The sequence below is a fragment of the Rhinolophus sinicus genome, linkage group LG03, assembly GCF_036562045.2.
Source record: "Rhinolophus sinicus isolate RSC01 linkage group LG03, ASM3656204v1, whole genome shotgun sequence".
Classification (NCBI taxonomy): domain Eukaryota; kingdom Metazoa; phylum Chordata; class Mammalia; order Chiroptera; family Rhinolophidae; genus Rhinolophus; species Rhinolophus sinicus.
Window position 1 is genome coordinate 64,854,901 of NC_133753.1, and position 26,349 is coordinate 64,881,249.

At 36.9% G+C, this 26,349-nt stretch overlaps 1 protein-coding gene and 1 pseudogene across 1 annotated transcript in view; both read right to left on the bottom strand.

The window, feature by feature from the left end:
* BUB1B (BUB1 mitotic checkpoint serine/threonine kinase B) overlaps window positions 1–25,551 on the bottom strand; it is a 64,508-nt gene extending 38,957 nt beyond the window's left edge. Inside the window, exons 1-8 of the mRNA XM_019725498.2 lie at window positions 25,326–25,551; window positions 22,792–22,938; window positions 18,548–18,607; window positions 17,963–18,107; window positions 14,276–14,472; window positions 5,925–6,094; window positions 4,623–4,837; window positions 4,354–4,445 (exon numbers count right to left, since the gene is read on the bottom strand). Of these exons, the coding sequence (XP_019581057.2) occupies window positions 4,354–4,445; window positions 4,623–4,837; window positions 5,925–6,094; window positions 14,276–14,472; window positions 17,963–18,107; window positions 18,548–18,607; window positions 22,792–22,938; window positions 25,326–25,357 (1,058 nt within the window). The 5' untranslated portion in view covers window positions 25,358–25,551. The remainder of the gene's footprint in view (window positions 1–4,353; window positions 4,446–4,622; window positions 4,838–5,924; window positions 6,095–14,275; window positions 14,473–17,962; window positions 18,108–18,547; window positions 18,608–22,791; window positions 22,939–25,325) is intronic.
* On the bottom strand, window positions 8,984–10,247 carry LOC109444243 (large ribosomal subunit protein uL4; annotated as a pseudogene).
* Window positions 25,552–26,349: the final 798 nt, after the last annotated feature.

Genomic DNA, 26,349 nt, shown 5'->3' on the forward strand with positions numbered 1-26,349 from the left:
TAGAGAACCTTAAATGGATATTGCTAAGTGAAAGAAGTCAGTCTGAAGAGGCTACATATTGGGGGATTCCAACTATATGACTTTCTGGAAAAGGCAAAACTATAAAGACAATATAAAGATCAGTGGTTGTCAGGGATTCAGTAGAGGGTTGAATGAATAAGGTAGAGGGAATTTCTAGGTCAGTGAAACTATTCTGTATGATTCTGTAATAATGGATACATGACATTATTCATTTGTCAAAACCTATAGAATTGTAAAACACGTTAGAGTGTACCCTAATGTAAACTATGAACTTTAGTTAATAATAATGTATCGATATTGGATTATCAAATTATAACAAATGTACTATGCTAATGCAAGATGTTAATAATAGGGACAATTGAATGCAGGGTGACGGTGAGGGAGTATATGGAAACTCTCGGTACTTTCTGCACAATTTTTCTATAAACCTACAATTGCTCTAAAAAATAAATTCTACTAATTTTTAAAAAGAGCGCAAAACTTGTATTCTGAAAACTATAAAACACTGTTGAAAAAAATGAAGAAGATATAAATAAATGGAAAGCCATCCCATGTTCATGAATCTAAAGATTTGATATTGTTAATACGGCAATATTCATTAAATTGATCTACAGATTCAACACAACCTGTATCAAAACCCCAGCTGGCTATTTTGCAGAAATTGACAAGCTGATCCTAAAATTCACATGGAATTTCAAGGGGACCAAAATAGTCAAAACAATCTTTATAAAGAAGAACAAAGTTGGAGGACACTTCTAGATTTCAAAAGGTACCACCATAAATCTATAGCAGGGGTGTCCAAACTGTGGCCCGTGGCCCACTGTGGCCCATGATCCATTGTTAATTGGCGCACAGCAAATTCCAAAAATATATTTAGTTTACTTAAATAAACCAGGTGAGGCAATACGTACTTCACCTCGAGTGAGTGGCCCGGCTGTGTATTTTACCGCATATGGCCCTTGGTGAAAAACATTGAAAAAAGTTTGGACACCCCTGATCTATAGTAATCAAGACTGTGTGGTATTGGTATAACAACAGACATATAGGTCAATGGACTAAAATTAAGAGTCCAGAAATAAACCCATACACAATGGTCAATTGCTTTTCAATACAGTACCAAGACTATTCAATGGGGAAAGAAGTTTTTTCAACAAATGGTACAACTGGATATCCACATGCAGAAGAAAGAAGTTAGACTCCTCATCTATACCATACACAAAAACATTAGCTAAGGGCCAGCCCGGTGGCTCAGGCGGTTAGAGCTCCGTGCTCCTAACTCCGAAGGCTGCCGGTTCGATTCCCACATGGGCCAGTGGGCTCTCAACCACAAGGTTGCCAGTTCAATTCCTCAAGTCCCGCAAGGGATGGTGGGCTCTGCCCCCTGCAACTAAGATTGAACACGGCACCTTGAGCTGAGCTGCCTCACTTGTTGGTTGGCGTGCGGGCTCTCAACCACAAGGTTGCCAGTTCAATTCCTCGACTCCCGCAAGGGATGGTGGGCAGCGCCCCATGCAACTAAAATTGAACACGGCACCTTGAGCTGAGCTGCCGCTGAGCTCCCGGATGGCTCAGTTGGTTGGAGTCTGTCCTCTCAACCACAAGGTTGCCGGTTCGACTCCCGCAAGGGATGGTGGGCTGTGCCCCCTGCAACTAGCAACGGCAACTGGACCTGGAGCTGAGCTGCGCCCTCCACAACTAAGACTGCAAGAACAACAACTTGAAGCTGAACAGAACCCTCCACAACTAAGATTGAAAGGACAACAATTTGACCATTGTTCCCCTATAAAGTCCTGTTCCCCTTCCCCAATAAAATCTTAAAAAAAACACAAAAACACATTAGCTAATAATGGATCATAGACATATGGTGATGGAAAGAGAACTAACTCTGCGTGGTGAACACACAATGTGATATATAGATAACATATCACAGAATTGTACACTTGAAACCTATGTAAGTTTACTAACCATTGTCACCCCAATAAATTTTTATTAAAAAAAATGGATCACATACATGTTAACAGCTAAAACTATATTAACTCTTGGAAGAAAACATAGGAGTAAATCTTCATGACTTTGGGTTAGGCAAAGTCTTCTTAGATACAACACTGAAAGCACAAGGAACAAAAGAAAAAAAATAGACAAATTACACTTCATTGAAATAAAAAAAAAACTTGGGCTTCAAAAGATATCATCAAGAAAGTGAAAAGACAGGCTGGCCCGGTGGCTCAGGTGGTTGGAGCTCCATGCTCCTAACTCCGAAGGCTGCCGGTTCGATTTCCACATGGGCCAGTGGGCTCTCAACCACAAGGTTGCCAGTTTGATTCCTCGAGTCCCGCAAGGGATGGTGGGCTGCGCCCCTTGCAACTAGCAACGGCAACGGCAACTGGACCTGGAGCTGAGCTGCGCCCTCCAAAACTAAGATTGAAAGGACAACAACTTGACTTGGAAAAAAAAAAGTCCTGGAAGTATACACTGTTCCCCAATAAAGTCCTGTTCCCCTTCCCCAGTAAAATCTTTAAAAAAAAAAAAGAAAGTGAAAAGACAACTCACAGAATGGGAGAAAATATTTGCAAATCTTATATTGACTGATAAGGCACTTGTATCTAGAATATATAAACTCTTACAATTTAACAATAAAAAGACAAATAATCCAATTGAAAAATAGACAAAGGATTTGAATAGGCATTTCTTCAAATAAGATACACAAATGGCTGATAAGCCCATGAAAAGGTGCTCAACATAACTATTCATTAGGGAAATACAAATCAAAACCACGATGAGATACCACTTCACAATGACAATAACCAAAAACAACTGACAACAGGAAGTGTTGGTAAGGATGTGCAGAAATTGGAACCCTCATTATGACACTGGGAATATAAAACGGTGCAGCCTCTTTGGAAAACAGTTTGACAGTTCCTCAGAATATTAAACACAGAATTACTATATAACTCTGCAACTCCCCTTCTAGGTATACCCAAAAGAAATGAAAACATATGTCTACACAAAAAAGTATACAGAAATGTCCACAGAAACATTATTCGTAATAGCCAAAAAGTAGAAAGAAGTAAACTAAATGTAAAAAGGGTGGCTATTCTAGACAAGTTCAAGAACTTGCAAACAGTATAGTGTGACTAAATATAGTGGGAGAAAACTGGGGATACTAGCAGAGGCCAAATCATAAGTGGTTCTTATAATTAATATTAAGGAGTTTGGATTTCATTCCATAGGTTATGGGGAGCTAGCAAGGAAAATGACATGATCAGATTTGCACTGCAGACTTGTGACAGCACAATGAATGAATAGGAGGAGTAGAGTAGGGACATTAGTTAGGCTGCAGTAATCCTAGCGAATGACAGACATGGAAACCATAAAACAGATTATAAAATTTGATTGTATAAAAATTAAAAATATATTTATAATGATTACTTTATGCAAGGTCAAAAGATGAGTGACAAACTAGGGGAAAATATTTGCAATTCCTATTACAGATTTTAGCTGGTTTTCTTAATCTATGATGAGTCCCTGGAACACAGTAAGAAAAACCCAAAATAAAGAAAAATGTTGCAGAGGTCAAATAAGACAGCCGTGTAAAAGAGCTTAAATAAAAATAAAGTTTCACGTTTTCTATACCATATTTATTCTGACATAATTGTTTTCACAAAGTGCTTTGAAACATTAGAAAAATTAAATACCCATAAACGTTGTGCTATCAATTTCTCCAGGTGATCCCTTGTAAAGGCTCTTATGATTTTCTTAAGAATAGCTTCTCATGTTGAGCTCTTATCAGACAGAATTAGTGCTCTAAACCTTATCTATTTCTACATTCCTATACTACCTAGCACATAGTGGAGGGTTACAGATTAGCTACGAGGAAACGTGCCCTGGGACACAACACTATCTAGCATCAGAACTCCACAATGTTATGTATTAGACCGTCTGATTACCTACTCATCACCTATCATACTTCTTCTTACAAAGAGAAATGCTAAGGGTCAGAAAGAAAAAGACACCTAGAAGAAAAAACTCTCAGAGGCAATACTACTGTAATTTCTAATTACTGTCAATAACAAAGGTAGAACATTTCACTTAAATCACAGTGATTATCTTTGACTACAGCAATGTAAACGTATTAAGTTTATTCCTCAGTAAGAATACCACCAAATGGTCTTTTAGCCCTAATATACTCAAAGGAATACAGACATAAAGAAAAACAAAATTGTAGTACTTTCGTCCCTACAAAGAAGAAAATGCCCTTGGGAACTAGGATAGATGCCCCTGCCCATTTTAAATAATAATTCCCATCTCAAAATATCTGGAAATCAAACTCACATAACTGGCTGTTGTGCAGTCTCTTCCACATATGGAGTAAAACTGGGGAGCACAGGTGGTACAGTTGTAACAGAAGTTGTATTGCCACGAGGCTGGAGATGAAGAAGAAAACTACAATTACCACAGTTTTACATTCTGACACAATACATGCAGACATTGCCTAATTAGTTATTCAAAAGGATTTAAAAGAGATGCTAAAATTACCCCTCTTCTCTAAACCTGAAGTTTTTGTTATGTCGGCAACTAACACTGGATCTAGGAGTCCTTACCCCATACTCCAAAGGCCTGCCTGCATTCCAAGGGCCTGCTTGCAGCTCGTTTTCTTTGGCGCTGGTCACGGGGGGTGCAATCCATGGTTGGCCTACAGGCTTAGAGAGCTCTGCTATAGAAGCCTCATCAGCATTTTCATCAAAAACAGTAATTCTAGAATTACTTTGCATCGGTTGAGGAAATGAATTTTGGAGTCCTCTGTTCTGATTTGGAGCTAGGAGAAAAATATTGAAACTTCATGTTAAAATTTTAAATTATTAATTTAGGTGCCAGATGAGTTATACCTAACTCATCCCCAAATCAAGGCGATTATTTCTACTATCATAAAATCAGAGATTTTAAAAAATAACAACTGAAAAAAACCTTAATGGATCACATTAGTAATTTTTTAACCCATTCTGTTTGTTACTTATACTCTCCCTCCTTTCCCTATCTCCAATTTTTTATTCAGATATAAAAAACCCCAAATTCTACATTTCCTTCAGTCATCATTCTAACATTGTCCAGTTTTATTCTAGACTAATCTAACCCAAATCTTCATTTCTCAGTTTAAAATATTTTATCAATAGAAATCAGTTTGGCATGTACTGAATCTAGAGAAGACAAATTAAAATTAGCCCATTTATTAGGGGTATTCTCTGTTGTGTGACTTTATTACAATCAAGCCTCATCATGATCTGAATGAAATATTCTTTTGGACCACATATTCCACACACTCTAATTCTAGGATCTCCAGAAAACATTCTAAATATTGATAAGTTGATACCAAGAAAGGGATAGAGATTTAAAAAAAATATCCTGGTCTACATGTCTAACTGCTATAAATTTAGTTAATAAAAGATCTCTTTACCCTCTGTTCAATGCTGCTGTAAACTTAAAATTTCTCTAAAAGACACTGAATTAAAAAAAAGCTTAGGTGTACAAAGAGAGCCCAATTTCTGGCCCCAAAAGACTGAAGACCATGTTAATACATTCTCTGAGACTTTGGTACATGTAAACTTTACTTTGACAATACCTGCTATATTATTACATATCTTCTCTCAACTAATAACTCTTAAACTCAGAAATTCTTGGTGTTTCCTATATGTTAGGTTTTTCTTAATTAAGACACAAAATTGCTGACATGTTTTGGTTTTAGTGTACACTGTGATCTCAGCTCTCCTTAGACTTCATTCTTTTTGCTGCCTAGTACTCAGAAAACTAGGACAATGTCTACATATATATTTATACATTATCTCTTTACATAATTTGCCTACCACCAGAGACTAAGAGTTTCCCATAATAACATTTAACAAACTCACCCCTGAGAGCACTGCCTACACGGCTGATTGGGGCTCTTGCTGTCTTCTTCCCTTTGCTTTTCAGTTCAGCCAGTGAGCTTCGTTGTGGTACAGAGGCTCCAAACACTTCCTCCTCCTCGTCTTTTTCAAGTGCCAACAGAGTTTGCCGAGTCACTCGAGCTTGGAATTGCCTAAAGTAAAAGAACAGGCAATTAACTTTTGGTAAGATGAACCAGATTCAAAACTTCCAATTTGTTAATACAAACAAGGGAGGAAGGTAGAATGGGGGAAGAAATACATAGGAACAGACCAAAGAAAGTGCTTATTCTCTCAGGAATACAGAAAGCCACCTTGAGCTCAGAGTCGGTTTTGGCTAGAATGATTTAACTCCTTTCAATGTCCTAGTTCGACCAATTAAAAATACTCTGAAGATTAGCATTAAGTTGATCTGAGGATCAGATCAGGGTGACGAAGATTACAGAATTTATTAATATCACAGTTTCCCATCAACTTGTTATTATAAAACTTCTTACACTTATAAAGTGGTTGAAAGAGTAAATAAGCACTGGTATACTCTTTGTGTACATTCACCAATTGTTAACATCTTGACACATCTTATCACTGTCTGTATGTCTCTTTTTGCACACACTGCATCCACATGCACCATTTCTCTGGAATCATGAAATAAAGTTGCATCCAATGTAACATTTTACTTTAGCAAAGCTGGTAGAAGTTTGAAGACTAAACTTCCTGTGTTGCTACCAAAGTTTTAGGTATTATCAAAAGGGTTAAAAAAAACTGAATAAACTCCAAGGGCTGGCGGAGATGGAGCAAGACCATAGAGTCTCTCTCACTGATTAGAAGGAAAAGGAACGGAGGCCTCTGAAAAGTAAACAAAAGCAAGTGGACTGTGGAGAGGAGTCAAACTTGAAGAAACAACCCACACAGGGTTGTTTCCTGTTTTTTTCCCCCCTCCTTCTCTTTCCTCTAACAGTTTTGAGAATTGCTGCAGTGGTAGTGTAGAAAGCTATAATAAAATTTCTAGAGAAACCTCATCTTTCTGGCCAGAGGACTAGGAAAAGGGGACTCCGAGAGCCAATGAGTATGGGAGAAATACGGGAGAAGATGAGCTGTACGTGAATTGGCACGAGCTATGCATGCACAGGGCAGAGCCAAAGCAGCACAGAAATGGCTGTAAGAACTGGACTCATAATAAACCATTGCCCAAGTCCCAGGCTAACCCCTGAGTAACTAATACAGCTGGGATAGACTCAAAGGTCTTGAAAACTGAACTGACATTGAAACTGCTACCACATAAGATGAGACAGAACTTGTGACATCTAAAGGCTGGTTGCTTACTAAGACAAAAACATCAACATTCTCCACAGAATAAAAACCAACAGGGCCCAGAATCTAATAACATAGTATCAGGACAGATGTCCAGGATATAATTCAAAATTACTTGATACACAAAGAACCAGGAGAATGTGACCAATTCTCAAAGGAAAAGATAGCCAGCATCAAGATGACCCAGATGTGGGAGTTTTCAGATAGAGATTTTAAAGCAGCTATTATAACTGTGCTCCATGAGATAAAGGTAGAAACATTTGAAATGACTAGAAAGATAAAAGCTCTTAGCAGAGATACAGAACATATAAAAACCAAATGAAAATTTCAGACCTGAAGAACACAATATGTGAAATAAAAAATTTACTGGGAGGATTCAGTATCAAAATGGAAAGGGCTAAGGAAAGAATAAATGAACCTAAACACAAATCAATAAAAATTGGCCACTTTGAAAAACTGAAAGAAAAAAGGTTAAAAAAATTTTACGCTATGGAAGGCACTGTGGAGGTTCCTCAAAAAAATTACAAATAGTATTACCGTATGACCCAGCAATCCCTCTCCTGGGTATCTACCCCAAAAATTTGAAAACATTTATACATAAAGACAAGCGTGCTCCAATGTTCATCGCAGCTTTATTTACGGTGGCCAAGACATAGAAACAACCCAAATGTCCTTCGATAGATGAATGGATAAAGAAGTTGTGGTATATATACACAATGGAATACTATTCGCCATAAAAAGAGATGAAATAGGGCCATTTGTGACAACATGGATGGATCTTGAGATTATAATGCTAAGCGAAATAAGTCAGACAGAAAAAGCAGAGAACCATATGATTTCACTGATATGTGGAATATAAACCAAAAACAACAAAAGAACAAGACAAACAAATGAGAAACAAAAACTCATAGACACAGACAATAGTTTAGTGCTTATCAAAGGGCAAGGGGGGTGGGGGGTGGGAGATGAGGGTAAGGAGGATTAAATATATGGTGATGGAAGGAAAACTGACTGTGGGTGGTAGACACACAATGTGATATATAGATGCTGTATTACAGAATTGTACACCTGAAATCTATGTAACTTTACTAACAATTCACCCCAATAAACTTTAATTAAAGTTAAAAAAAAAAAGTGCTGATAAATAAGCCTGACTGCGAAAATAATTTTGTAAATTTAAATTATACCAATAGAAGTGAAATGAGTACTTTTTAGTGTATTATTAAATGAAATAAACCATAACAGTAAAAACTAAATAAATAAATTTTAAAACATGAACTGAGATTCAGGAACCTGTGGAACAATATCAAAAGGTCTAACATATATGTACTGAAGTCCCAGAATAAGAAAAGAGATACAGGTACAGAAAAGTATTTTTAAAATAATGGTTCAAAATTCTCAAATTTTGTGTGAGGTATACATTTTTACATATTCCAAAAGCCCAATAAACCCCACATGGATTAAATGCGAAGGTAATCACACCTAGACACATCAAACCAAACTGATGAAAACCAGTGGTAAAGAAAAAAATCTTAAACACATCCAAAGAAAAATCAATAGGTTACATAAAGGGGAAGAACCATTCATGACTGCAGATCTCTTATCAGAAACCAGGGAGTCCAAAACACAGTGGACTAACATCTTTATTTTTTTTTTCAGCTTTATCACTGCATTTGATCAGGTTTTTATTCAAAATTAGCTGTCCAAAGTGATCTGACCTTAAACAAATTTGTTTATGCCACAGGCTTCTTTTCTTCAGTTGTAGGTTTCTTTTCTGCGGGCTTCTTTTTAGCTGCTGGTTTCTCAGTGCAGCCTTTTCCCCACCAAAAGCTTCTTCTGCTTCGTCACGCCAACAGCCTTCTTCCCTTTCTTCCCTACCACAGGCTTCTTGCCTGGAACCCTCCTCTCATCTGATTTGGCTTCTATTGCTGCTGCAGCTTTATCCACCTGGAGCTTACGATTCTTGGCCTGGTAAAGAATGGTGTTCTGGCGTATGGTCTTTGCATGTGGGTTTAGCTTCAACACGATTCTCAGGTTTTTCGCAGGATTCTTCTTCAGGACTCTGCAATGAATCTTCTTGTGGGTACTTGGAGGGCTCTTAGGATCTCTGGGCTTTTCAAGATTTTGCTAAGGTCTGTATTGAGCATCTTGTGCATGGGAAGCTTGTAGTTACTCTTGAGGGAGGCAGCTTTACACCCAATGCCACAAGTTCAATAACGTGCAGAAAGCACTTTCAGTTCAAATGCAGAAATGGCCCACATGCCTACCAGGAGCAAGTTTCAAAATGTTCAGTTTGCTGAACATAAAGCAGAATAATTCCACGGATGTTTCTGAAAGCTTTGATGATGCCAGTGCCCTCATTACAGATGATGCAAGGTCCCCTGCAACAGATATGATGACAGTCTCTCATTTTGCCCTTGCCAGCTCTCATTCCCTGAGAGACATACATATTTTTGATATCATCCCAGGCCTTAAGTGTCTTAAGAAGCAAAACAGCCTTCTTGGTGTTCTTGTAGCCTTCAACCACTTTTATCTTCAACCACCAAAGGAAGTTCAGGAACTTCCTCATTACGATGACCTTTAGACATGACCAGTGCTGGTAAGGCCGAGGCAGCCAGGACAGAGCAGACGGCATATGGCTTCTGGGTTGTGTTCACTCTGCAGTGCCAACAGTGCCAGTTTTGGCTGGTGCACACACGCGGCCCCCATTACACATACTGAAAAGCACCCTGGCGGGAATGATGAGTCCCACCGCTTCGAACACTGGGCATTCGAGCCGCAGCTCTGCCAGAACCCCACGGCTCAGCACCGGTTTGATGACCTGCTAATCCACTGACAGCACAGGGCTGTCTATTGTTTCTGCGCAAGTTGGGATCAACTAGGTTCACAATATCTGGTTGAATGGGAACCTTGAACACAGCAGGCAAAGTGACATTTTTGCCAGATGATTCCCTCTGTTCTGAGTGTACCGACTATCAGTGGACGAGCACACACCATGGCAGGGAGAGACCGCCATGCTCCTCTCAACTCAGTGGCTCCCATAGGAAAACGCTGGAACAACATCTTTAAAGTGCTGAAAGAAAAGAACCCAGAATTCTACATCCAGTAAAAATATCCTTCAGGAATGAAGATGAAACGAAGACATTCTCAGATAAAGAAAAATAAGAGAATTTATTGGCAATAGACTCTAAATGAACACCTAAAAATAAAACCTCTTCTTCCCGAAGGGAACTAATACTAAAAGAGAACTTGGAACTTTAGGAATGAAGAAAGAACAGAAATTGTAAATATAAAAGACTATTTTTCTCCTAAGATTTTAAAAATTATGTATGGCTGTTGAAAGCAAAAATTGTAATACTGTCTGGTGGAGTTTTCAATGTACGGATATGTAATACATACGGCAAGTATACCAAAACAGATAAAGGGACCTATATGGGTATAAAACTTCTATATTTTACTTGAAGTGATAAAATACTAACTCCAAGTAGGCTGTAAAAGGTTAGGTATGTGTATATAACTTAGAGCAACCATGAAAAACATATTAGATAGAAAAACCAATAAAATAAAATGAAATACTAGAAAATATTTTAAAAACTCAAAAGAAGGCAAGAAAGGGACAATAGAAGAACAAAAAACAGAGAACAAACTGAAAACAAAATAATAGACCTAAATTCAATATAATTAGTCATTACATTAAATGGTCTAAACCAGGGGTGTCCAAACTTTTTTCAACATTTTTCACCAAGGGCCATATGCGGTAAAATACACAAACAGCCGGGCCACTCATTCGAGGTGAAGTATGTATTGCCTCACCTGGTTTATTTAAGTAAACTAAATATATTTTTGGAATTTGCTGGGGACCAATTAAAAATGGATTGCGGGCCGCAGTTTGGACACACCTGATCTAAACATACCATATAAAAACATTGTAAGAGCAGGGAAAAAAAAAAACAAGACCCAATTATTTTCTGTGTATAAGAAACCCACTTTAAATATAAAGATATAGATTAAAAGTGAAAGGAAATTCACACAAAAACCTGTAACATGAATGTTCAGAGCAGCATTATTTCACAATAGCCAAAAAAAGTAAACAACATAAATGTCCATTAACTGATGGATAAACAAAATGTGGCATATCCAAATAATGGCATTTTATTCAGCAATAAAAAGAACGAAATACTGATACACGCCAGTATTATGAACTTTGAAAACTTGACAATAACTAAAAGAAGCCAGTCACAAACACCCCATAATGTAGGATTCCATTTATGTCAAATGAATAGGCAAATCCAGAGACAGAAAGCAAATTAGTGGTTGCCTGAAACTGGGGTGAGTAGGAATGGGGAATAACTGCTAATGAGTACAGGGTTCATTTTGAGGTGTTAAAAGTGTTCTAAAATTAGATTGTAGTATTTAAAAAAAAAAAATAGTAAAGCTGGGGGCGGCCGGTTAGCTCAGTTGGTTAGAACATAGCGCTCTTAACAACAAGGTTGCCAGTTCAAGCCCCACATGGGCCACTGTGAGCTGCGCCCTCCACAACTAGATTGAAACAACTGCTTAACTTGGAGCTGATGGGTCCTGGAAAAACACACTTAAAATAAATAAAAGCAAAAAAAAAAAAAAAAAGTAAAGAAAGGAAAAAGATGTATCATGCAAAAAGAAAGCTGGAGTGGCTATATTAGTATACACCAAGTAGACTTTAGAATAAGTATGACCAAGGATAAAGATGGACATTGATAAAGGGATCAATTCTAAATGTGTATGTATCTAACAATAGGACTTCAAAATACATGAAGCAAAACTGATGGGAATGAAAAAATAGGTAAGTTCACAATAAAAGAGACTTCAAAATTCCTCTTTTAGTAATTGACAGAACAAGTAGAGTATCAACAAGGATATAGAAGAATACACAACCAATCAACTTGACCTGAATGACATTTTTGGACCATCCCATTCCCTAAAAGCAGACTATACACATATTTCTCAAGTGTACATGGCATATATACCACTATAGATCACATTCTGGGCCATAAAACGAATCTTAATTAGTTTAAAAGATTTGCAACTGTACAAATTATGTTCTCTCACCATAAGGAATTAAGTTAGAAATCAGTAACAGGGAGATATCTGAAAAATCTCCAAACATTTCCTAATTAAATAACACACTTTTACATAAGTCCAAAGGAAGGCACAAGAAAATTAGGAAATATTTTTAACTAAATGAAAAATAATAATACAGTATTATATCAAAACTTGTGACACACAACTAAAGCAGTGCTTAGAAGGAAAATTTTCATATTAGAAAGAAAAGGTCTAGAATCAGTGATCTAAGCTATCCCCTTGCACTTTAGAAAAAGAAGAGCAAGTTAAACCCAAAGCAAGCACAAAGACGGAAATAATAAAGAACAAAAAATTAATAAAATTAAGAACAGAAAATCAGTAAGAGAAAAATCAAAGCAAAAGCTGGTTCTCTCAAAGCCAATAAAAATCAATTAACTTCTAGCCAGACTCACTGAGAGAAAAAAAAGAGAAGACTCAAATTACCAAGATCAGGAATGAAAGAGGGGAGATCACTACACAATGTACAGACACTAAAAGGATAATAAAGGAACACTATGAACAATTCTTTGCCCATAAACTCATCAATTTAGATGGAATGGTCCTTGAAGAACATAACTACAAAAGTTCACTCAAGGAAATCAAAGATCTAAATAAGTGGAGAAATGCACCGTGTTCACGCACAATACTAATCAAAATCCCAGAAAGCGGATTCAAAAATGTATATAGAAAGTCAAAGGAACTAGAAGAGCTAAAAAGAACAACAAAGTTATAGAACTCATATTACCTGATTTCCAGACTTACTATAAAGCTACAGGAATCTACACAGTGTGGTATATACTAATGAATAGACACATAGATCAATAAAACAAAATCAACAGGAATAAATCTACAAATACGATCAAACTGAAACTAATTTTTAACAAGGTACAAAGGCAATTTAACGGAGAAAGTCTTTTCAGTAAGTGGCATAACGGGGCGGCCGGTTAGCTCAGTTGGTTAGAGCATGATGCTCGCAACACCAGGGTTCCCCGTTTGATCCCTGTATTGGCCAGTGTGAGCTGCGCCCTCCACAACTAGATTGAAACAACTACTTGACATGGAGCTGATGGGTCCTGGAAAAACACACTTAAATAAATGAAAGTTAAAAAATAAATAAATAAATAAGTGGCATAGGAACAAATGGAGGTTCATTTGCAAAAGAAAAATAAAAAACCTTGACCCATACCTTCTACAAAAATTAACTCAAAATGGATCACAGATCTAAATATAAAAAGTTAAAACTATAAAACTTCAAGATGAAAACATAGGAGAAAATCTTTGTGACCTTTGGCCAGACAAAATTCTCAGATCAAAAGCATGATCCTTAAGAAATAATTGACAAGTCAGATTTCTTCAAAATTAAAAACTTTTATTCTATAAAAGACACTGTTAAGAGAATGAATAAACCAGACTTAAGCTGGGAGAAAAGATTTACAAATCACTTATCTTACAAAAGACTTGTACTCAGAATATATGAAGAACACTTATACCTTAAATACATTTTGCGAAATGAAAGAGGCCAGACTCAAAAGGTTACATAGTGTATGATTTCATTCATATGACATCAAGGAAAAGGCAGAACTATAGGGCTGGAGAATAGATCAATGGTTGCGAGGGGTTGGGGGTGAAAGGAGGTGTTGACCACAAAGGGATAGCATGAAAGAATTCAATGGAGTGATGGAACTATTCCATATCATGATCATGGTAATTATTACCTGTCTCTTTTCATTTGTGAAAATTTATAAAACTGTACACCATAGAATGAATTTTACTGTATGTTAAATAAAAAAAATTAAATATACCTTTTTAAAATTGAATAGTAAATAGGGAACTTGGCAATCCATGGAGAACACTATTCAGATGCAAAAACAATCATTTACAGCCCGTTTTAAAGAGTTAAGACAAGCTCCAGAGAAGCAGCTTACCGGTGCTGGGACTTCAGCCTTTCCAGTGGTTCAGCCTTCTGCTGTATCCCGTCCTGAAATATCATATCTGCTTTCTTAAAGTTTTCTCTAGCTTCATATTCTTCAGCCCATGAAATATAGAACTGAGCAAGTGAAATGCCAATCCCTTGGTTTTGTAAATAACTGTACATATCCAAAGGCTCATTGCATAAATGCCCCTGTAACAAATTAAAAGCATTAAGAGTTAAACAATTTCTATCCACTTACTGTCTAGTATGTCCCAATCACTGGAGATACTATCTGTATTTTCTGCATTGGAAAAAAAAATCTATTATAATACAATGTTGTAAGGACCATACTGGGAGGACCTAAAAAGTAGACAAGACATTAATTTGTGAAAAGAAAAAAAAAGGGGGGGTGGGAAGGAAAGACTTCAAGAAGGTATGACATTTGAGTGTGGCCTTGGAGGAGGAATATACTTACATCAGGTAGAGAACGGGAAAGGAAGGGCACTCTAGACAGAGAAAATAGTTTGTAGGGTTGCAGGCAAGGTAGGAGTTTGGGAAAAAAGGTGTAACAGATCTTGAATGTCAAGCTAATCAATTCTGAATTTGCCTGATAGTGAATGTATGTGTACTGGGGTGGGACAGCTACATGCAAAGGAATGACATGGTCCAATCTGTATTTTAGCAGGGACCTTTCAAGACCAGATACAATGCAGATAATTCTAGTAGCAAGAAGGGGTGGGTAGGGGGGCAGATCACTAAAAATCCCACACCATTAACACTTTGATATATTTTCTTTAGTCTTTTATACAGGATAAAAGGATTTTTATCATTTTATAAAGTTTTAATAATAAAAATTGCTTTTATTCCACTTAGTACATCATTCATTTTTCCATGTTGTTGTTTACTCTTCACTCTTATTTTTAAATGGTTGGATAATGTTCCAGCTGTAGATCTTTCATCATTTAACTATTCCCCTATTTTTTGGATAAACAACTTTTAATTTTGCCCAATTATAAATAATTCTATAATAAATATCTTCATGCATACAACCTTTCACGTTTTACATTACTCCCTTAAGATAAATCCCTAGTAGGACTATGTTAAAAAGTTAAAATTGCTTTTTAAGAGAGTTGTAAAAATATTAAATGCTACTAGTAATTCCCAAATACTAATTTCACAGAAACTTTTAAAACTTTCTAATTTCATATAAAAATGACATTTCAGTGTTCTAATTAGTTCTTTTACTACCAGGGAGGATAACATTTTTCTCCTATTTATTAGATGTCTTTTCTCTCATACCTACTTTTTCCTGATTGTCTAGCCAAATAAGTCCTCCTGATATGCATGACCATACAACTCAATATTTTTCTTTTTTGTTACACTTACAAACAATAGCTTAACATCTGTCTTCCCCAACACAAATGTAGAAAACATTGCTATCTACTATACACCAGTCCCTAGCCAGGGTTTGGTAGAAAAAGGCTGAATAAATGAAATCCTCCATTTATATCTTTCACAAAAACAATTAGTATTTTATAGTTTAATTTTGCAGTAATTCAGTAAATGGGTTTTTTCTGCTTACCCAAATTAGTGATGTTTTCCCATATGTAATGGTGTTTCAAGCAAAGTCATAATTCTGAATGTGTTACTAATATAAGATCTAGTCCTTTGTATCTGTTACTACATAAATAAAATTTAACATTGATTTCATTTTGTTAACAGCTTTCTGAATAGCTCTGATGCAACATGGGACAGCCAATAAATGTTGGCTGCCCGTGGTTATTCCAGAATGCTGAAGGAGATCTCTTAAGAAATGACATAAGTAAAAGGACAACATGGTTAGAGTAATAGATCCAAAAGTTAAATTTTTTGGTACCTCCTAAAAAGTCAAACTAAAACAATTTTACACTTTTAACTAAAAATATTGGATATTATCTAAGAACAAAATTTTTCCTTAGCTAGACTGTAAATATCCCTTATAAAAATAACTGACTGGAGACATCTTTCTACAAAGCAAAAGAAAATTCTTCCTGACCATCCTAAAGGGAAAAAAAAAAAGCAAAATAGCAAATATATAGAGAGATAACATGCACCTTGTTATCCATGTACAAAGTTCAGATTATTGCTGATCATTCTAGGGCTGATCATTTGAATTTGAGGGTTGTCCCAATTAGTGCTTCTCAGATTACCTGTGCTGAAGGGACCAGTTTTGGGGTGTGTGTGTGTGCGTGTGTGTGTGTTTAAAAATTTCCATTCCATTATGGACCGTTATTTTTTTTAAATACAATAAAAATAGAAGTTACTAGATAGATGATGATGTGCTTGGATGCTATGGCAATGTCAAATTGCTAACAAAATTTCTAAATGATTATTCTCAATTTTTATACTTACCTTGAACAGTCTGCAGACCATTCTTTCAGTAACACTGGGCTAGCCTATGATTTTTACTTTATGATAATGTCATTGCTCTTCAGTACCAGCACCAGGTTAGCAAAAGCGAACAGAGAAATTATTCCAATTAATTGGTACTTTCAGTAGCTCCAACAATATATAATCACAGAATCCTGGTATTAAGTCACTTTAGAGCTTTACCTAATCTAACCTTTTAGTAAATCACATATAAGAATATTATACAAGGTAAGAATATTACAGAGGACAGAATGAAAAACAAAATCCACTAGTATACCACCAGGGACTAAGAGTACAGTCTTCATGCTAACAAATCTGTTTAGCATTCTTTGAGTGCCATCCTTTGTTATAAATTCCTATAAGTAATATCCCTAACGTAATTTCTCCAACTTGTCAATAAGGATAACAAGCTATGTCAAATGTCCTGCAGAAATCAAGAAACATTATGACTTCAGGATTCACCTAATTCCTATATTGGTAATTATTTGAAGTTTAAGAGAAGCCCTCATCAAGAAATATATTTTAGCCAAAAATTTTATCAATTTTAAGTCAATATTTTTAATATCAAAACGGTTGTTGTAAATATTCTATTTAAAATTATCAATTATCTAATTACCTATTTTTATTTTTTAAAATTTATTTATTTTTGTAAGTACCTAATTATCCATTACCTAATATTCTATTCTAAATATTTATCACTTTTTTAAAATCTCTTTTAGGATAAAACAATGAAATTACTGTCAAAGAAACCCTGGTCATTATTTTTTATTCATAAAAAATCCTCAAGAGTTTTCTAGAAATAAAAGAACTACATGTCAAGTTAAGACAGTACAAAGTAGTCAGGCGGACATTTTTGGATGTAGCAATATACTAGGCAAAAGAAGCTCAAAGACAGATGAAGAATTAAACATCATTTTTCATGATGATGATTCTCAAAAAGAGGAGAAAGGGATATAGAATCACCTACAAAAGCTTTACCCCAATTTTACTAATGCCCTATGTTGGCTCCTACACATCCTCCTCCAATACAGTTGCCTGGCCCACTTATGTTTAAAACAAACAACCCACTCCCATGGAGAGGCATACCAGCCTGTGATCACTCTTAAAGGGGTAAAAAAGCTTATATTAAAATCCACCTTTAAAGTAGAACCAATGTAGCAAATACTAAGTATATATTAAATGTTTAGTACATCCTAAATTGCTTAGGTTTTTTCCATTTTTTGGTGTACCAGATATCTCTAGAGAAAATCTTGTTTTAATATTTTAAATTCAGATGGTGTTTGAGACTTACCAATTTAAGCCAGAGACTGAGAAATCGAGGATCATTATAATATCTTTTTTCTCCTTGTAGTGCTTCTACAGCTCTTTCTAACAATGCTGACATATTACTTTCCTTCCCTCCCTGAGGATAGTTCTGCTCTGTCCAGTTAATATACCTGCACAGAAAGAAAAGGAAAAGAATATTTTTAAAGTTTAACATGTACTTTTGTTCTTGCTCCAAAACCCACTCTAGATTTTTTTAAAGCAGAAATATCTAATATATTGAAAATGTTTATTTAGAGGTCCTCAATGACATGTCCTAAGCCTGTCTCCCTCAAAATTTCCCAAGTATTTCTAATAAGTGCCTGTTGGAAATAACAGGGATGGGGATAGAAGGGTATATAGCTCACAGCTACATGCCACAAACTTGAAATTTATTCAGTTCTAAATACCTCAGGAAGAGACGCTATGATTATTCTGTCTCTCTGTGCCCCCAAGACACCACTTTCAACTCGTATTCTGGCACACTGCTCGGTACACCCCAATTTGAGAAGCATGGCCATAAGGACTCCTCTGTTAAGTTTCCATAGCCCTTGTTTAAATAAAAAAGACCTACCTATCCCAAACATCCAGAGGATCATTTCCAGTATAAAATCGAATTTCAGATTCAAATGCCCTGAAATTTAAACAGAAAACGTAAGCATAAGCAATTGTGATAATAGCCAAATGAACAAGTATCACCTCCATTTTTATTCATTTAGTAAGTGTTTAATATGAATCTAGATAACTCCACTGGAGTTTGAAACTTTGTTAAACAGAATGAAAAATAATACAAATAATTAGGATTCTGCCTGATAACAGGAGGGACAAAACATGTAGAAATCAGAGGAACAAATTCTAAGACAACATATAGAAAAGCAATAGTACACAGTAATTTAAAGCTCTCGAACAAGACTTCTTAGGTTTAACTGTAGCTCCACTAATCACTAGCTGAGTGACACTGGACAAGCTATTTAATAATCTCTGTAGTTTCCTCATCTATAAAATGGGGATAATATAATAATAGTACCTATCTTATTAGGTTGATTAGTCTTAAATGTGAAGTCTTTAGACATAGTAAGTATGCAAAAAATGATAGTTATTTTATATGTACATGAAGTATTGAACAAACTAAATACATACACAAATATATATAGAAATAAGAATCTTAAAGAAAAATTCCATAGGCAACATTAGTCAGAGAAAAATACCATATATAATTTGGCAAGTGCCTTAAAGAAAGTATAAAGTGTGACCTAGTAAAGACAGAGGGCAAAGACTAAGTTAAGACTGACCAACTACAATAGAGGGGAAGTATTGAGTAATAAACCTCAATTTAGATAAATTAACAAATACTATTAAGGGTTTATGTTTGATATAAAAAAATAATAAAATAGTCCTTGACACAAGGGAATTTATACTCTAATAAGATAAAGTATACAAATGAAAAATTAACAAAATACAAAGCAGTATAGTATATAACAATTGCAAAGAATGGATAGTTAAGGCTTCAAGAAGTCAAAGAAGCAGCCTCAGAAGGTGGGACTCTGAAGGAACCATAACATTTGAAAGAAAAAGAGAGTTTTTCAAGAGAGAGGGAAATCAGTATTAAATAAAGTTGTGAAAGTGGAAATTGAGGAAATCGAGCTATAACATAAAGTCAGAATTGGGAATAAATGGAGCTCTCTGGAGAGGTAAGAAGGGAATATTTTAAATGTAAATCTAAAGACTCTGGATTACATGTACTCAAGCCACTACTGGGTTTTAATTGGAGAGTTATCTTGAATATGATAAGAAAAGATTTCAAAAAGATTAACCAAGTAACAGTATAAGAATACAACTATTAGAAAAGGGCCATAATTAGGAAGCTAATATGGTGATTTCAGTATGACATAATGAGGGGATTATCTGCAGTAATCGTGAAAAAATTAAATCCAAGGCACCGCTGATAAAAATCAGCAATCCTCCAAATAAATCTATAGATCCAATGCAATCCAACCAAAATCCCAGCAGGCTCTTTTCCAGAAATTAACAAGAATTTAAAAAATTTGTTTGGAGAGGTGGCCAGTTAGCTCAGTTGGTTAGAGCACGGTGCTGGTGCTCTTAACAACAAAGTTGCCGGTTCGATCCCCACATGGGCCACTGTGAGCTGCGCCCTCCACAACTAGATTGAAACAACTACTTGACTTGGAGCTGATGGGTCCTGGAAAAACACACTTAAAAAAAAAAAATTTGTATGGAAAGGCAAAGGACCAAAAATAGCCAAAATGATTCTGAAAAAAACACACACAACACAATAAAACTTGGAGAACACACTTTACCTGATTTCAAGATGTACCACATAAAGCTAATAAAGACACTGTATAATTGGTGAAAGAACAGACAATTAGAACAGTCGAACAGAATAGAGAGTCCAGAAATAATCCACACACAATCAAATGATTTTTGACAAGGGCCCCAAAGCAATTCAATGGGAAAAGGAAATACAAAATCCAACAAAAAACCGGAGGCAGAACAACTAGATATTTATATTGGAGGAGAGGGAAAGGAGAACTTTTACTCCAACCTTAAACCAAACACAAGGATAAATTTAAGATGAAAGCAAGGACCTGAACATAAAAACAAACAATAAAGCTACTAGAAGAAAACACAGAATGCCTTTGCAACTTTGGAGGAGCAACGATCTCCTAGAGAAGACACAAAAAGCACTAACCATAAAAGAAAAACACTAATGAATTAAACTTCATCAAAATTAAAACTTCTTGCTTATCAAAAAATACCACCAAGAAAATAGACATTCATGGACTGGGAGAAAATATCTGCAACACATATATTTGATAAAGGACTTGTATACAGACTATATAAAGAACTTCTACAATCTAATTTTAAAACTAGGCAAAATATGTTAACAAATACAGTACTAAAGAAGATATATAAAAGGCCAATACGCATGCAAAAAAGTGCTCAACATCATTAATCACCAGGGAAATGGGAAGTAAAACCATAATGAAATACTATTACACACCCCCCAGAATGGCTAAAATGAAAGACTGACAACACCCAATACTGGAGTGGGTGTGGAGCAAATAGCCTCTCTTACATTGGTGGCAGGAGTATAAAATGTCACAATCTCTATGGAAAACTGGCAGTTCCTTAAAAAGTTAAACATACATTTATTCTATGACCCAGCAATTACATAGAAGTGAAAATCTATGTCCACACAAAGCCTTGCACAAGTATGTTCATAGCAGCTTTATTCATAAAGCACATAAAACTGGAAAGACTCTAAATGTCCATCAATTGATAAATGGATAAATGGAATACTACTCAGTAATAAAAAGGAACAATCTACTGACACATGCAACATGAAAAAGCCTATATAAAAAAAACCATACTGAGTAAAGAACTGTATGATTCCATTTATATGAAATACTGGAATAAGCAAAAATAACCTATGGTGACAGAAATCTGATCACCGGTTGCTTTGATTGGGAAGGAGCATGAGAGAACTTTCTGAGGTAATGCAAATGTTCTGTGTCTTGATATGCATGTCAAAACTGATTAAATGGTTTACATAAAAACCAGAGCATTTCATTGGATGTAAATTATACTTTTAAAAAAAATTACCAGTCCTTAGTAACCAACTAAATAAAATTAGGGTGAGAGGGCAGTAAGATCATTCAGGTGAGTTTTGGTACTATTGACCAAAATGGAGTAGAAAAAGGAAGGTCATTTATAAGAGAAGAGATTCAGTATTTAATACATCAGTGAAACATTTAATTATATGTTGCAAGTAGATAAAAAGACATTTAGAAGGCAAATAAGAGATGTACACAGTAGTGAAACAATCCTGAAAAACTTGAATATGGACGAACAGAGGGCAAAGAACAGAGACTATGTAAAACACAGCCAACAAGAAAAATGGAAGAGCAGTTAGAAAAGTAGAAAAACTAGTACAATGTCACAGAAGCTTGGAAGAAGAGGTAAGAATAGGACACCATAATCTCTGGAACGAAACCATAAAACCCAATGCTTTTAAAGATCCATTGAGATGAACAAGGATATTCATTACATTATAACCTAAATTATGATAATTTGTTTATGATGACAGAATTTTTTGTCAGAGATTAAGGATGGAAACTGATACTTCACTTTTTTGAAAAAAAGCATATTTATCAAAATACGCATTAGTCAAAGCAGAGCAAGTTCCATAAGTCCATTTGAATAAGTTGTAGTATTTTTCAGCTTTTGTTTATCCAGAGTTTGTTAAACCATCATACTGAAAAACTTTCTAGTATAAATTCAGTTTCTCTGAGGTTTCCATTTTCTTTGGAGATCACTATTTCTTTTTTCTCATTATCAAAAGTACTTTCTAGAAAGTTAATAATTGAGCACACATAAAAGAGCAGATTCACTTTTTCTTATTACTAAGAATCCGAGGACGAAATTTCTCTAATTGATTACTATCAAAGAATTAATTCTATTTAAAGATTCAGAATGACATAATACTTTGGGGAAATACTGTAATATGATACTTCCTTTACTTTGCTTCTCATTGCCCCCTGTATAAGATGTATTTCTAATGATAGAAGATTTTGGCTGCTCCACAATGAAATGAAATCCTATAGCTCTTGTTCTTAATGGTACTTGAGGAGGGAGATCTTTAGATAGCTGTCACGTGATGAGAAAGCAGGCAGAGAACAGATTCTCATACTACCAATTTTGAAGAGTACTCTTTATGCCACTGTGCATAGATCCACATACACTGTCTACCAGTCAGGGATGAATGATGACAGGTTGAACCCCAACTGTTCTACATACCGTTTCTGCTGCTGCAGGGTAGTGTTACGAACAGATTCTTGCTGTGCCAATACTCCCTGAAGAGTGGATATGCTCCGCCCCTGCCTTAAGGGTTGTACATTTTCTTTACTCAACTCCCATTCATCTCCCTCCAGGGACATGGCTTCACTGTGAGGGGGAAACAAAAGTAAGTCTCATACCAACATTGAGTTATTATATCACTAGATTGTTGTAAATGTTTTCAGATAAGTGATTATTCGTGATGCCTGGGTTGAAGATCATGTACAGACACATTAGTAGTGTTATTATACTCCTAAACTTCTCAGCCTTTCTGTGACCTGGTTTCCAAGTTTATGGCTATCGTATTTGCCTAATGGAAGACAGAATGTAGCAAGGGTATTGTGGACAATACTGTAAGAATAAAGTTTAAGGCAGGAAGAAAAGGGAAAAAATATACATTTGGCAAAGTAGACAAAAAGCAGTTCTATGCCTACCACTGAATGCATCATCTAGTTTAATCTGAAATTACCAAGGTGTTGGTCAGACTACCATCCCATGTTTCAACTCATGACTTAAAACTGAAATTTACATATATAGATAGCCCAGAGCAGATGCAGAAAATAGTTTACTGGTCACAATTGCCCCTCCCACCCACCAAATTCTATCAAGCCTGGGGGGAAAGGGGAGGGGAGAAAAGGGGGTGGGAGAGGGGTCAGGAATCCCCACAAGTTTTTGGAGGCAATCACCATATTGGGTATGTGCTCTGAACTTCAGAGCTCTGCGACGTTATCTCTGGGTTTAAAACGAGAAAGATAAGGCACTAATCTTCAAAACAGAGTAAAGTTATGTGTAATCTCAGACTAGATGAGAGCGAAAACTCTCCTGCAGTAAATAAAGTATAACTGATTAATAATTTAGGTTGTAACTACTCACATCTTTTTAAAATTGTGTGAACCCTGTAACGGCCATGTTATTTATTTCTGTATCTCCGTGGTCTAATATGGGATCTGACACTAGTAAGCACTGAATAAACGTTTGTTGAGTTCATCTGAATTTCTTCTCTTGCTCTTAAACCAGCAATTAAATGATCTCAGTTAAATGTCCTAAACTGAGTTGGGACTACTCCCTTGCTTCCTCCTCCTGCCTCCTCCCAGACGTGCTCCTCCATCTTCCCTCATCTCAAATAAATGGCAATTTTATTTTCCTAGTTGCTCAAGTCAAATGTCTTAGTGCCAACCTGACACCACTCTCACACATCCCCAATCACTCAGCAAATCCTGATGGCTCTACCTTCAAAATATATCCAGACATCAACCTCTTCTCACCGTCTCCACTATTTCCAGCTTGGCTCAAGGCCCCGCTTCTCTTGCCTCAATGATTTCAATCACCTCTTAACTGGTTTCCCTGCTTCCACCCTTTTCTGCCTTTAGTCTTTCCAACACTCCAGCCAAAGTGCTTCCATGTCAGATCATGTCTTTCCTGTATTCAAAACCTTCCAATGACGTTCAACCTTCAGCAGAGTAAAAGCCAAGTACTTACAATATCTGCATCCTCCCTTTTCCTCCTTCATTTCCTTTTTCTCTCCTGGTCCTTCTTCTCCAGCTACTACTTGCCAGGTGCAGCTCCACCCTCAACCCTCACCCTCCAGCCTTTGTGCTTCCCCCCAGATATATGCATGACTAGCTCTTGAGTTTACTTTAAGTCTTGATATAAATGACACCTTCTCAGTGAGGCCTCCTGTTCAAAACTATCTAAAATTGCACCAACCCCCTCCACCCCACCATTTTTTTTTAAAGTACTGACCACCAGCAAACTTTTAGTTTATTTATCTTGTTTATTGTTTGTTGCCCTCATCCCACCCCACCCAGAATCTAAGCTTCAGGAGGGTAGAGATTTTTGTGTCTTTTATTTGCTGCACCTAGTGCTTAATAGGTTGTCAATATTTGTTGTGTTAATGAAAGAGCTCATGACTTGACATTTATCTAAGCACTGTGTACCCTACAACGAAAACACATACAGAATTCCAACCTAGAAGAGCTGATATATATTTATTTAAGTAAAAGGAGCAAGCATGCAGAGAAGGGCTTTTTAGATTTCTAATTATGCCACTGGTATAATGATAGTACCTACCACTCGTTGAGCACATATTCGGAGGCAGTGACTTTACAAATACTTTGAATTCACCCCAAACCCGGCAATGTAGCATTGATATCAGCATTTTCCATGTCAAAGAGCTAGCAAATGGCTGAGCAGAGAGAGAGAGATACAGACCCCACCACAAATTCCAAGCTCTTTGTACCACGGGGGTCCCGCAGCGTTTGTGTTGCGCTGGATGCAGCGGGATTTTCACGCGCCCACACCCCATAGAGGTCAGCGCTTACCCCAGTCTTCGCTTCCACCCTTTGTCGTCTAATTCGATCAGGAAGGAGATTGCGGCCTGGACTTCTACTGATCGCGCCGCTCCTCTCCTTAACTGTTCTGAGTGGGGCCTCTGTCACCTGTTAGGCACCCTCGGGTCTCGCAGGCCCAGCTCCCAGCCTTTCTCCCGTACCTACCTGAGAGCACCCTCTTCCTTCATCGCCGCCATCCTGCATTCCCGGCTCTCGTCCTGCCGCGGGCTTTTCCTCCGGGCCGCAGACCGTTTAAGTTTCCTTATGCAACCTGCCCTTAGCGGTATTGAAGCGACCAGACGGTGTTTCTGGACTAAAGTATGCACCTGACTCACCAACCGGCCACCTCAAAGCCAGTCGCCAAGATTCAAATTTAACGGTCCCGCGCGGGCGACGTAGCTACGCCCCTCCGCTCCTCCGTACTCGCGCCTCTTGCCCAAGGCATTCTGGGACTTGTAGTTTATCCCGGGCTTAGCCCATTCAATTGCGGTGCCTAGTGGGAGTTGTAGTTTCCAGAATCTACCGCTGCCCAGGTGCCGCAGGTTTAAGTGGTATAAATTCTGTGCTGGTGCTTTCTGCGTCCTGGCTCTAAGGCCTATCTCTGAGCCAAGCAAGACGTACTTTAAGCACCAGAATTTCTTTGATGTTTTAAGTGTCCGGAGATATCTTTGAGTGCTTGCACTTGGCCTGACTCTTTTCTGGGGTGGCTGGCAGGGCTGTGGTCACCCCCTGCTGTCTGCCCCAAGTCTCACATGTGTCCCGAGTTCTTAGGCCTCTCTGACCCAGCTGTTTCCTGCCCAACTCTTGAATTCAGAAAAGCTGGATTCTAGTTCTCTAAACATCGTACCAAAGATGCAACTTTAAGTAAGCCACATAATCTCTCTGACCTTCAATTTATAATGTGATGAAATTGCCTTTCTGTCTCTGTTGCACAGTCCACAGGCAGAAAACACAGCTATACCACAGCTTTCAAAGTTTTGCCTCTTTTCTCCTTCAGGAATCCACCTCCACTGTACTGAACTCTTAGTCCCAGTTCTAATTTCCTGAGGAAGAAACTGGGGTGGATTCAGTTATGGCCAAAGGAGCAGAGTCTTTTTAACAAGCCCAGGTACATCCTCTGCAACTGTGGGGATGGTAGCAGAGGTGTTCACTACTGCTTGGCTCTTGGTCCCCAGCTTTTTCTTTGTTC